The sequence below is a fragment of the Athene noctua genome, chromosome 3 (genome assembly GCF_965140245.1).
Source record: "Athene noctua chromosome 3, bAthNoc1.hap1.1, whole genome shotgun sequence".
NCBI classification, from domain to species: Eukaryota; Metazoa; Chordata; class Aves; order Strigiformes; family Strigidae; genus Athene; species Athene noctua.
Genome location: NC_134039.1, coordinates 25,718,865 through 25,732,836, shown reverse-complemented (window position 1 = coordinate 25,732,836; position 13,972 = coordinate 25,718,865). Strand labels below are relative to the sequence as shown.

Here is a 13,972-nt window from a genome sequence, read left to right as displayed (position 1 = left end):
CTGTCCTTTGCAAGAAAGGAAACTAATTCAGGTAGTCAGGTAGCATGATACTCTCGTTCTTTCTTCTCCCCACCTTTGGAAGAAGATAGTAATTGAGTCACTGAGATGCTTTTCATATAAAAATTCACTATAAAGAAAGACGGGTATAATCTATGGGAGCAGATGGCATTTCTTGGTAGATTTTGCTGAACTGGCATCAGTGATAGGTACCACTGCAACTAGACTGAATAAATTTTTTTGCCACATGAGTGTAAAATTATTTTTTCCCCCAGATATGAAAGGCAGAGATTGATCAGACTTGCACATCCTCAAATCTTTACTCTCTTAGCATGATGTATAAGATACTTGGATAGTCTCCTTCCAGTTTCTGCAGTGCCAAAAGTAACTTTGCTGTCAAGCACATATGATGATGTCCAGTCATCATGGCAAAGACATCAGTGGGAGCGGGTGTGGAAAATGAACTCCTCCATGTGTTTACAAAGCAAGGTCATAAATTGCAGCAACAGGTGATATAAATGGAATACCAACAGAAGTTTTCTAACGATAAACATAATCAAGTACTGGAATTGCTTGCCCAGGGATGCTGTATGATGTGTGATAGGCAATGCTTAAATATTCTTAAAAACAGCTTGAAGAAAGAAACCTCTTTCAAAAATGGTCTTAGATGTAGATAATATGCCTTCAGACAAAGGAATGGATTATGTGAACTACTAAGATTTAGTTTGTTCTACTTTCTTATGATTTCTTGAACACATTAACAGGGCTGTGGAAATTTTTTGGCATCTTTTCCATCTGTTGACCTGTAAGAAATGGTCTCTTGGAAAATCAGTGTAGAAAATTTGCCCCTGAACCATTGGGTAATTTGAATGAATTCCTTCTCCTGAGTTTTGATCAGGAATTTAAGACTTGTTTTTCAATATGCTTGTTAAGACTGTAAAGGGGTTTTATGACATGGTATGTGTGATACCTACCTTTGCAAGTAAGACTTACTCTTGACAAATATATACGTGTTTTTGTTTAATTCATAGGAAACAATGTTATGAGAACCATCCATGGTGTTGGAGAGATGATGACCCAAATGGTGCTGAGCAGAGGATCTATATTTCCCATCAGTGCCCCTGATGTACAGCCAAGCATTCACCCAAGCAAGCAAGCCAGCACCTCAGACAGTGAAGATGTGATTGTAATGGACACCAAACTGAAAATCATTGAAATTTTGCAGGTAATAATGGTTGATGCGGTTACATAGCAGTCATTTCACAGTTCTTTACTTATTCTCATAGTGGCAAGTTCTGTCACCTTACATTCTTACTATTCACTGTTCATTGTAAAAATAATACTTCGGTGTGGGGAAGAATACTACTCTGTGTGAACAACTGTCCAGTTGCGGTCCTCACTCTGATACACCTACTTTACTTTTGAAGGAACTAGATGCTGCAGAAACTCCATACCTATAACTGTGAAAATGCAGAGCATGTCCTTTAATCTTCCTCACTAATGTTTTCTGAAGACAGTATGTCTTTTTCCAGTCTCATTAACACATTGTAGACTGGGGTAGCTTGCTTGACTTTAGTATTTAACTCTTCTGTTACACTAGTTTGATGAAGGGCAGAATTGGACATAGACCCACTGAAGTCATGCAAGACCATGCACTTTTGAAGTCTGTTTCAGGTTTCCACTGTTAAATTGAGAATAATCTGTGAGCTGCTGTGATTTTTCTCCCAGCTGAATTGACAAGCTATATGACACCAGCATGCCTCCTGAGATATAATTTTCAGTTTGTCTTATTAGTAAGTGAAGTGACACATATTTGTTCTGTATATCAGATCCCAGTTTCTGCAATAGTTATTTACTGAAAGAATATTTTGATGTTTTCTATAAACTCTGTGGATCTGTGTGTACCAGTGTCATTTTTGAAGGATTCCATTTGTTCTGACTACTTAAAAATTACTTAATTACATTAATTACTTGTCATCTGAAAGTCTATCAATTGTTAGACTATCCTCAATACTGCATACTTCGGTTCCAGAGCTCCTTAAGGCTGACGGCGAATGATAGTGTTATGAAGTTGTATCACCAAAATAATACCATTCATGTGTATTGCTTCTCATTTTCATTTGTTTTTTGACTGAGTTTCTCTCCATACTATCTTGCTATACTGGTTGATGCCTAGGAGGATGATTCCAGGACATTAACCTTGTCCTGTGCATTCCCTGGCTGATTACAGGCAAGAGAATCACATTTTGTCTCATTCTTTCCTTTTTTACAGCATATCCAGTGCAAGAGGAGCACCCGGGATTGGAGAGCATTTAATCCTAATTTGTTACTTAATCTGTCGTTTGTTAGTTACGGTTTAATCACGTGGTCAAATTACTGCAAATTAGCAAATTGTCATATGTTGGGTGAATCACAGTAAATGTGCACATATATGATTTTAGTTCACAAGAAGTACAAAATAATTCAGTTTCATTTAATATGCAATGAAGGAAGATTGATTTAAATCACTTTACCTTTCATTACTTTGCTATTACCCTAAAAGGAGAGTACAAATATTTTAGATTTATTGTATTATCATGCATAGCTAGTACAATGGTGATTAAAACTATTCTGTTCTAAGAAATTTGTTTAGAATAATTTAATTCTCAGAATATCCTCTTATTCCTTTAAGTAAAGGCATTTTTTACTTCTGCCATCAGCCAGAATTAAACAGATGGCCTGATAGACTTAGTTGACTATGCATGGACTTGGGAAATCTTTATTTTTTAAAAATCTTGCTTTTACAATTATAGGGTAACTTAATCATGGAACCAAAATAAACCTGCATTTTTTCTTTTTTGTTCAAAGATTTTTTTAAAAAAATATATTCTTTCTTAAACTATCATTTTATTTGCTTTATTTGGCATAGTCCTAGTGAAATCCTATTACAGTATTCTGGGTCTGAGAAGCTTTTCTGACTTTAGTTAGAGATCAAAGAAACAGGTTGCCGTCATTTGCTAAGCATCACCTGTCACCTGAGTCTTGGTAATTTAGCATACGTGCTTTCACCCCCACTGATTGTAAAATATGTAAAATGATCTTAAACCTGTTTCATTGTATGCTTGCATTTACTGTGGGCAAGGAACATAAGTATGGGAAACACTGACACACAGCTGATTCAGATTTCAGGCCTGTCAGCTTGACTTTGGTGCCCGGGAAGCTGATGGAGCAGCTCATCCTGAGTACCATCACACAACACATGAGGGACAACCAGATGCTCAGGCCCAGTCAGCATGGGTTTATGAAAGGCAGGTCCTGCCTGACAAACCTGATTTCCTTCTACAACAGGGTGACCTGCTTATTGGATGAGGGAAAGGCTGTAGATGTTGTCTACCTTGACTTTAGTAAGGCCTTTGACACCATTTCCCACAGCGTTCTGCTAGCAAAACTGGCTGCTCGTGGCTTGGATGGGCACACGCTTTGCTTGGTAAAAAATTGTCTGGATGGCCGGGCCCAGAGAGTTGTGGTGAATGGAGTTAAATCCAGTTGGAGGCCGGTCACGAGAGGTGTCCCCCAGGGCTCAGTTTTGGGGCCACTCCTGTTTAACATCTTTATTGTTGATCTAGACGAGGGGATCGAGTGCACCCCCAGTCAGTTTGCAGATGACACCCAGTTGGGTGGGAGTGTTGATCTGCTCGAGGGTAGGGAGGCTCTGCAGAGAGACCTGGACAGGCTGGAGCCATGGGCTGAGGCCAACTGGAGGAGTTTCAATAAGGCCAAATGCCGGGGGCTGCACTTGGGCCACAACAACCGCCAGCAGTGCTACAGGCTTGGGGAGGTGTGGCTGGAGAGCTGCCAGTCAGAGAGGGACCTGGGGGTGTTGATTGACAGCCAACTGAATATGAGCCAGCAGTGTGCCCAGGTGGCCAAGAAGGTCAACGGCATCCTGGCTTGTGTCAGCAATAGCGTGGCCAGCAGGGACAGGGAAGGGATCTTACCCCTGTACTCAGCACTGGTGAGGCCGCCCCTCGATTCCTGTGTTCAGTTTTGGGCCCCTCACTCCAAAAAGGACATTGAATTACTTGAGTGTGTCCAGAGAAGGGCAACGAAGCTGGTGCAGGGTCTGGAGCACAGGTCGTACGGGAAGCGGCTGAGGGAACTGGGGGTGTTTAGTCTGGAGAAGAGGAGGCTGAGGGGAGACCTCATCGCCCTCTACAGCTACCTGAAAGGAGGTTGCAGAGAGCTGGGGATGATTCTCTTTAACCAAGTAACAAGCGACAAGACAAGAGGGAATGGCCTCAAGTTGCACCAGGGAAGGTTTACTGGATATTAGGAAGCATTTCTTTACAGAAGGGGTTGTTAGGTGTTGGAATGGGCTGCCCAGGGCAGTGGTGGAGTCCCCATCCCTGGAGGCTTTTAAGAGTTGGGTCAACATAGCACTGAGGGATATGGTGTAGTTGGGAACTGTCAGTGTTGAGTTGATGGTTGGACTAGATGATCTTCAAGATCTTTTCCAACGTAGACTGTAATTCTGTAATTCTGTGGTGGGCAGTCAGTTGTTGAAGTATGGGCTGTATATGTGTCAGTCCTTAAATTAGGACTAATGTTTCCAGTCTAGTTATTTTTCTCACCTTTCCAATATAAAAGCAGCACTTCCGGCTCTGAATCAGGATTTTTCCCATATGAGTTTCAAATTTCACAGCTGAGGAACAAAAGGAACCAACAAGTAGAAGAAAGCAGAGCATTGAGTGAGGGAGATCTCCACTACAATTACAGTGGTAGCTTCCAAAGCCAAGCTTTTTTTTTTTTTTTTTTTTTTTTTTTTTTTAATGCAACATGCTGGCAACACTGCTAGCAGCTCATGAAGGAAATGCTATTTGCTCCTCGCATCCTCAGCTGATCATTAGCAATGTAACAAAAGACACCACCAGGCTTGTGCTTCACTTCATGGGAGCCAGGAGTTACAGCAGCACTGCTGCCCTTTGCTGTTGGGCATCTGAGAGGGTGAGCCTTGAGCCTGTCATCTTTACTCTGAGCCCCACTCCACTTATCTTCATGGGACATTGGAAGTCCAGCTGAAATATTAAATAATTGGTTTCAACATGGATTCGAATGTACCAATCTGGCACACAGGCCATGAGGACAAGTCAGCATGCTGGAGCCCCTGGACAAATCCAGTCTGCTTCTTAGTATTCAGCAGTCAATAGGGCAATATCTGCCAGAGTGGTTGGAGTGAAGAAAGAAATCACAGAAAACTGATGAATGTACTGGATTCTTTTTTCCTTGTGGACATAATTACTTAAAATAATTTACTTAATTTACTTAAAATAATCATGTATCACTGTACATTCCACCACAGAAAAATCCTAACCCATGTTACCAAATGGCAGAAGAAAATTCTTATTTAAAACTTCTTTTCTTGTAGTTTATTCTCAGTGTTAGACTGGACTATAGGATATCCTACATGCTGTCTATCTATAAGAGAGAGTTTGGGGAAAACAATGAAAATGTTGATAGCTCTACAACATCCCCACCTGACACACCAGGGATTGCCTCAGGTAAATACTGCTCTTGTATTGCAATGTAAAATAAGTCTGTGTAGACTACTGCAAACAATGAACTTAACTATGTCAGAAAGATGCATGCTGTTAAAGTTGAAAGCTTGTGGAAAAATGAGAAATAAGATATTTGTTGGCCTGTCCTCCTTTAAAAAAAAAATTCCTTTTTTCCATGTTGACAATTTATTCTCTTATGTGTACTCTTCCCAAAACACTGCAATGACAAATGTAGTAGAGGGTATATCATGAAAAAAATTATTAGAGTTGCATGAGGACAGATTTAAGTGAGGTGAATGTGGTATGGGAATGGAGTGCCTTTCCAGGAAGCATTCCTGTGCACACAGAAGTGCTCAAAAGCCTGACTGCTTGTCTTTGTGACCACCTGCAAGTAGGGGGGAATTGCTTTAATTGGAGGTGCTGTATAATAGAGGAGCAGCTAAGGAATACTAAAGTCTTAAATAGTAAGGTATATTAAAGCTGTTCCAAAGCAAAATGACAGTGTGGTAAATGATTTGGTTTATGATAAATATTCTAAAGTTCATGTGTCTGTTTTGTGGAGATTGGCTCATGCAACAGAAAATGTTAAAGTTTTGTATTCTGTGTCATTTGTGGGTCATGGGTAGTGGTTTGTACAGCACCTAGCACCATGGGACTCTAGTTCATGACTACGATTTGGCTCTTTCTCAATAACTGTAATACACAATTTAACTCTGCCCCATGTCCTGTTTCTTCCATACTGCCCTTGCAGATAGTGAATTTTACCTAGTTGAGGAACATGTAGTTAGACCTTTACTTGGTAAACATCTACTTTAAAGAGCAACAGAGCTCATTTTGCTGTGCAGATTAAACAGTGATCACTGGCTTTTTATTTTTTATTTTAATTTTGACTTTTTCCAGCAATTTTTCCTGACATAGATGAAATTGCAGCTCAGGCTGAAACCATGTTTGCGGGCAGGTATGTTCTCTGAAGTTTTACCTCTCTCTCTCTCTCTCTCTCTATATATATATATATATATATGTTTTTTCACACTGATATTTCTTATGGACAATTTCAGTTTATTTGGTGATTTTCATACCCCTTCCTTTGGCTGCTTCTTATTGCATAACCAATACATAGATAGAAAAGTGCCAGAAAAGACATAGATTTCAAACAAGCACACAGCCCGGCTGGTACGGATAGCTGTGGGCTTCAAAATGACCACCCTCTTAGTTGCAAGAGAGTTGGTAGAAAGTTTTTGTCATATTCCCAAAGGCAGCTGGGGAACGGTATACAGGTGTATTGGACTAAACCACACTAATTACTTATTTACCTTATAATGCCTCACATGGGTGCTTTTAAATAAAGACCTTTTTCTGGTGTATCTTATGGCTGTAGCCCCAGATTTCTTGGATCAGTAGGTTACTGTTGACTTTCAGTATTTCTCATAGACCACATGACCTGTTGTCATTGCACCTGGTGTTTGAACTTACTTAGAAAGTTATGTCAACAATAATCTCTTTCTTATGATTCCTCAAATCAACTGTGGACCACTTGCCATGATCATCTGGACCACCAGAGGCCTGTAGATACAAGTTATACTTGCAGAGTTTTGGAAGTGATTTCAGCTATGGTGTAAACAAAAGAAAAAAAAGAACATAAAATATCCATTCTGGAGAGTTATTACCCTTATCACTGTATTGGTTGAATTTTATGGGTATAATTATAGTTATACCAGTAAAAATGAATTCCATTTAGACAAGGCCATAGACTTTCAAGTATGTCTTGGACCTAGGGAGAAGGATCTGCAGAATGGGCAATCTGGTCTTTCCCCTTTCAGTCCCTTATGCATTCTCAGTCTTTACCAGCACAAGCAATGCATCCTGTCCTCTCCCTGAACTCCCATAATGTAAAACATGGGATGGCATCTGCATCTTTAAAGTAAACATAGACTGAATGGTTTCTTGGAAACATTATTTCTGCTTTGATATGTTAAGTATAACTCTGCTTTCTGCCATTCCAGATTATGAATGTGATTCCAGAAATATGATGCTTTTGGCAATTTTTACTACTTTTGAGCCTATTTTTTCTTAAATTAAATTTTAATAGAAGATGAAAAGGGAAGGAGTTAAAAGGGCCAAATTAATCTCTGATGAACTGCTGTTTACTTCAATTAATTTGTACTGGGAATGAGCTTGACACAAGACATAAATGAATATTTTTGCAATATGGATTTTAATCACAATATTTGACACATATTTTCATTCCATAGTGTCCATTCTGCAGAAGATTGCTGCAACAGCATGTAACTGTAGGATTAAAGTCCTTATAAAATATGTTGAAGTGGTGTTTATAGTTCCATCCTGCAGTGTATTTGATTTGTTTTTAAGAGCTCTGTCAATTGAGGGTTGTGTGTACAGGCATATTTATGTCAAAAGTTTTTATTTTTTCTTATTTATTTTACTTTTTTTGGTCCTTTTTCTCCCCATTTTTATTGCAGAAAGGAGAAGAACGCTGTTCAGCTTGATGATGAAGGGGGCAGAACTTTTTTACGGGTCCTCATTCACCTCATCATGCACGACTACCCTCCTTTGCTCTCAGGTGCTCTGCACCTGCTATTTAAGCACTTCAGCCAGAGAGCAGAAGTTCTGCAAGCATTTAAACAGGTATGGATGGGCATAGTGTTATTTCAGGAAACTGACTGAGGGGAAAGTCTTTCCAAAGCCTGCTTTACTTACCTAAATTGCTGTTTGTAGCATGACAGTGTTATATCCTTAGAGGTCCAAATTCAGCAGAGATCTTTTTTTTTGTGTTAGAGTTTACCATATGTGCTAGTGTATGTTATAGTTGTACACCCAGAAATAGTTATTTCTGGCATTGAATCCATTACTGAAAATGTAGGTCCATGGTGACAGCTGGGACACATCTCACAGCATGACATAATGCAGTGATCCCTCAGAGACAGAGTTAGTAGCTCATGTTCTTCAAGCAGTGTACCGGTGTCAGCAATAAAGCATTCCTGTATTCAGGTCTACTTAGGCTGGGTATAAAGCTCTCTTGTTATTCCTGTGGTGTTTCTAGTTCTAATGCAGGTGTCTTTGCATTGTGCTCCATTGCATGATACAGATATGCCCAAAGAACAGGAAGAGAGTAATAGATCCAAGCCTGTCTTCAGCTTTTATTTTTTCTACTTGATAATGGTGCATGTGCAGGTTCCATGTATCAGTGGATTAGGATGGGGAGATTGGATGTCATGGGGCTGCATGACAGAGACATTCTGTTATGTAACCCTATATAATATATTTTGATAAGACCATCTGATGCTTATTTCAGAGTTTGATAGCATGTTGTCTCAATGTAAGATGTGGAGGTCTCTCTTGTTTAAAAACAATTTGATGATAAAGACCTGGAAAGGTTTTATTTAATGTTTTTGCATTATGGCTTCCCACCAGATTGTTAACATTAGGCCATGCTGGTTAGTTGCATAAATGGCTGTTATTTCCAGGTAAAAAGGATTGAACAGATTAACATGTTTTCATAAAGGATGGAAAAAAGACGGTAAAAAACATGGAATATGAATGTCTGTGGATGAACAGCATTCATAAATTCTGTTAAATAACAAGGTTTTACCAAGCTAAGATAGAAGATGATGAAAATTTTATATTACAAAATAGTGAGTATTTGCCTGCATGTACTGATTTTTTTTTAAAAAAGATTGTCTATATTGGTATTCTTGTCTGCCATGTTACCTTAATCTTTTACATGTGTGATTTCTTAATAGTGCATGTTGATTTACTGTAAAGATTGTTATTTTTTTAAAATATTATCTTCATTAATAATATTGGTAGAGCAAAGAGCATTACAAAGAAAGAAAATGTGTAGGTCATGCTAAATCAAGGACTGCAAATAACAGTGAAAAAAATCCAGATAATCAGAGCAGTACAAAAAAAGAAAAAGTGAGATTAATCTTAGTAAGAGGCATCCACTCAGATGATGGGAAATTACATGAACCTGAAAGTCAGTTTGTGAGTATATTCCAACAAGTTTTTCTAAGATGGTCTAACCATGTTAAAATATGTTATTTTTCAGTATTTGTTTATGGTGATGTAGTTTGATCATTAAAGTTGCTGTCCATTCTGACTTTTCTTTGGATGTCCTGATTCCTTGTCATGTCATCCTTTTTTTTTCCTTTTTCTTTTCTTGTGAAGAACTGCTATTTCTAACTGTATTGTTTTAATACCATGTAATTGTATTGTTTTAATACCCTGAGGATCATAATCAGTGCATCAGAGCTAACTCTGCATAGAACTCAAGAGCTTATAAATCCATGCTTGTGCTGAAAATGTTTTGTAGTGTATTAAAGAAGGCTAGAGAATGTTGTCAATGTTTTAACTATCCTGTTTTGGGCAGCTACAGTCTCCAGCTCTGTTAGAGGTTTTTGATGAATGGGGGCTAAAAAGCATGTGTGTGTCATGTTTCAATTTCATAGGTAAGGTTACACAAAGCACCTGGAAAGAGGGGCGGCTTAGAATGGAAATCGTCAAGCGAATTACCCAGGCATAAGTGCTGGTGATACTGCTATAATAGCTTTACAATTTTCTGTATTTCCAGGTTCAGTTGCTTGTGTCTAATCAAGATGTTGATAACTACAAGCAAATCAAGGCTGATCTTGATCAGCTACGTCTGACTGTAGAAAAATCAGAATTGTGGGTTGAAAAGAGCAGCAATTATGAGAGTGGAGAGGTGGTTGACAATCAAACCAAAGGAGGAGAAGAGCCAGTAGAGGTGAGTTTAAAGCCTTTGCTGTTAGAATTGTTTAAATATTGATTAATGAACAACTGCAAATTGTCTGTTAATCAAACAGCAAAGCGAGACTGTGCAGGATTCTGGCTGAGCTTTAGGAATAGACAGAATAGGAAATAAAACCTCTTTTATCAATGTGTTTAATATTCTCTCTCATTGCTTTCAGCAACTGCGTTCTTATATCACAGAGCTGCCTTCCTTTCTGGGTAGTGAGCAAGCCACAGTGTATGACATCACTCTGTGGCCAAAGAAGTAATCTAGGGATCACGTGTTGGCAGCTGTGTTGAGCTGCTGGAAGAAAGGAGTAAACAGTATCTGTTCCTGCAACTAGGGGAGAGGACCCAGAGTTTCAAACATCATGAGTAATTCCACTCTCCACCAAAAATAAGACTGACCTAATACTGAGATTTTGCAGATGAACTTTTTTTTGTTTTGACCCTTGTCATACTACACTCTTGAGATGAGATATACTGTGATTTGAGAATCCTTATTTCTTGGGACAGTGGTCCTGCTCTTTCTCTGATATAACTTAATTGAATTTAGTGGTGTCAGAACTGGGGACGAATCTGGACTTTATGAGCTTAAGTATGTGGGATTTCCTGCGTTCTTTTCTCGAGCATAGCTCTGGTAGGAAAAATGTTCCTTTATGTATTTAATGAATGGAAAAGGTAAGGGGGAAACAGGATACAGAATTGCAGCAGGATATTTACAAGGTTTTTAAGCTATAAAACATTTTTAAAGTGTAAATAGATCCTTTTTATTCCTATGGATAGCCCAAATAGCAAAGAAACTGCAGGAAGAGGGGACAGAACAATGTGCTTGAAAGAAAAGTACCTCTAAATTGGATATTTTCAGTGGTTTTTTTGCCCCAGGAGGCATCTGTGTATCCGTATGGATTAGCTGTGCTTCAGTAGATTCACAATATTATCTCTGGCAGATCTGGAAGAGTACTGTATCAGAACAGTAATAAGTATAATAATCTGTACAACTGGTTAGATCACCTCACCTGGTGGTAATTCCATGAGAACTGTGCCAGGTTACAATAGCTCAGAATCTTGTCCATTAATTTTTTCCCTACTGTTAAATTATTCTTTAACAGTCAGGAAATGTTTTTACTTGGCAAAACTACTTTAGATTGTGAATACTCTCTAAGATCTTGTCAGATATAAGAGGTGAAGTGCTGGTCATAATCTACAGTGTGTGAATCAGGTGGTTGGCTTCAGACAGATAAACATCCCTGTGAGATCCCATGCTTTCTTGGAATGGATGCCGAGTATTCGGTACTGAACTGGATGAACCTCTAAGTCTTTAGGGAATATGCTTCATTTGCCTGTGCTTAATTTTTCCCAACCAACATTAAAGTGCATACAAGGGCTTAAATTTACATTCCAGAACAGTCCTATGTTAAATCAAAGTTTCTGTCCTCACCAAAGCACACTGCAAGATTATCACAAGAATTTTTAAAAATAAGATTTTTTTTTTTTTTTTTTCTTAGGCTTCTGAGTCTTCTAGGGTAATTGTTTCTACCTTTCTATGGTAACCTGGGAGGCGGGGCTAGAAACCTACTTTTTTCCTTTTTTTCAGTTACATGAATCCAGACATGGGATTTGTAGAAAAAAAGTGCATGTTTTTCTAAATAAAGTATCCAGAGTTCTCTGCAGGAAAAAGAACAGTTTTTACATCTATGCAGGATCATCTTCATAGGAACTGGAGATCAGAATTATAGGAGTGCTTGGAGTTAGGACAGGCAAAAATTAGACACCATATAGGATTAGGAAGAAATGCTGAAACTGATCTCACATAACAGCCTTGTTTGAGAAGGGAAAAACAGATAAAGACTGTTTACTTGGTTATCTCTGGTAAGGGTGTTATGAGTCTGTACAGAAACTATGGACTACGGAAAGTGTGGTCTTTATTGTCCCGTCTCTGGAGGCTTCATTGGTGATGTAGCACCAGAAACACAGGTCTGAGGAGGAGAAATAGACAGTCTCAGTGAAAAGACTCTCAGGTGAAGCTGGAATACAGTGCAGTGGCATTTATAGACCTTCTCATCTTCATCAACCTCTGAGAAAGTTCAGCAGGGTTTCAAGTGGTATAAATTTTCAGCACTCTTAAACTCCTGGTGGTCCCTTGCTCTCCTCCATTTCTGGTCTGTGGCAGTTTGCTTTGATTCTAGAAATGTTTAAACAAACATCTTCTGAAACATCATATATAGGGTGAGTTTGTGAACTGAAACTTCTGAGAGTGCCCCTCATTCCCCTGATAAGTAAATACATCTTGTTGAGGGCAAAACTGTGCCAGCATTACATGACACTGCTTCGTGCCTTGCACAGCTGTCCTGCTGAGATAAGTGAGACTATTTCACTGGTGGGGAACTGCCTGGACTTAATGCTGGAATCTGGGCCTTCATTTGGGGGCTAGAAAGAAAGGATCCTAAGACTAATGCAACATGGTATCCTGGGAATTTTACGACGAGAGGAAGTAGTCTTTTTCAGAAAATATAATTTTCTAAAGGTGGGGTACTCAGATGAGAACCTTTCTCAGTGTGATCTCTATGACTCCCTGTCCCCTACAGAAAAGTGTGACAGACAATGTCTATCATGGGGTGTAACGAGGCAAGATATGCAACTGAGTGTCTCTAGTATCCCAGTGGTGTGATTACCTCTTGATAACTACTACATCCCTGACATACTTTTATGGGTTCAATAAACAGGTTTTTATTTTGTTGAGAGAAAGGATAGATTCAGCAGTTTAATGCCGATCAGCACTTCCAGATAAGACATATAGTTCACATGGATTATAAAACTACTGTGACTGAGGAAGAATGCTGATAAAAGTAACAGGTAAATTAATCTTGGTTAACCCACAGTCCCAGAACAGAGAAGGGTGGTTAATTATAGCAAGGAGACGGAAATATATTCCAAAGTATTGATTCAAACAGCTAGAGAGAAAGCAGCATGCATACTAACAAACCTAAACAAATAAAAATCCACTGTTGCATAGATCAACATGACCACACTGAACGGCGGTGCTGACACTGTTATAAATGGCTTCCAGGGCCAAGTGGTGCAGCTGTTCTCTCCCCACTGGAAATTAAGACCAGATGGGATTTATAGAACTCTTCGTCTTCACCATCAGCTAAGAAAGTTCAGAGGAAGGTTTCAAGAGGTATAAATATTCAGATTGGCACGTATGTGTGTGTTCTAGTATAATTCTCTTCTCAAAAACAGTAGGAAGTTTGAGGACACAATGAAACTCAGAGGTGCACCTGTTTGGTTCATTTTTATGCTATTACACTGGTTTATATCCTTGTGGTTATACTGTGAGGTGGTCCTGAGATATGCTACAGTTCTTTCACATGCTTAATAATTTCAGCATCCAAAGTCCAATCTTTCAGTTCTTTGTGTTTCCAGCTAAGAAAGGCTTACTATAGCTGACAGCAGAAATAAACCCCAACACTGCCAGTATTCTAAGTTGAAGTATTTGTGTAGATGTTCTTCCATGTTTTGATTGACACATGTATGGATAGGTGTGTGGGTGTTAGCAGTTACTTGCTAACTTGATTTCTCTTATTTATAATACCCAGCTGGGGATTTCTAAAAGCTGAGGCCCAGACCATACGGCATCATGACCGGATGTTGCAGTTTAACATAAGGTT

General features: G+C 38.9%; 1 protein-coding gene across 4 annotated transcripts in view; it reads left to right on the top strand.

Moving 5' to 3' along the window:
• Positions 1-13,972, top strand: part of ITPR2 (inositol 1,4,5-trisphosphate receptor type 2) — a 287,303-nt gene that overhangs the window by 105,126 nt on the left and 168,205 nt on the right. For all 4 annotated transcript variants that reach the window (XM_074902357.1, XM_074902358.1, XM_074902356.1 and 1 more), the window contains exons 22-26: positions 1,029-1,222; positions 5,402-5,534; positions 6,432-6,489; positions 8,012-8,177; positions 10,123-10,296. In XM_074902357.1, the coding sequence (XP_074758458.1) occupies positions 1,029-1,222; positions 5,402-5,534; positions 6,432-6,489; positions 8,012-8,177; positions 10,123-10,296 (725 nt within the window). The remainder of the gene's footprint in view (positions 1-1,028; positions 1,223-5,401; positions 5,535-6,431; positions 6,490-8,011; positions 8,178-10,122; positions 10,297-13,972) is intronic.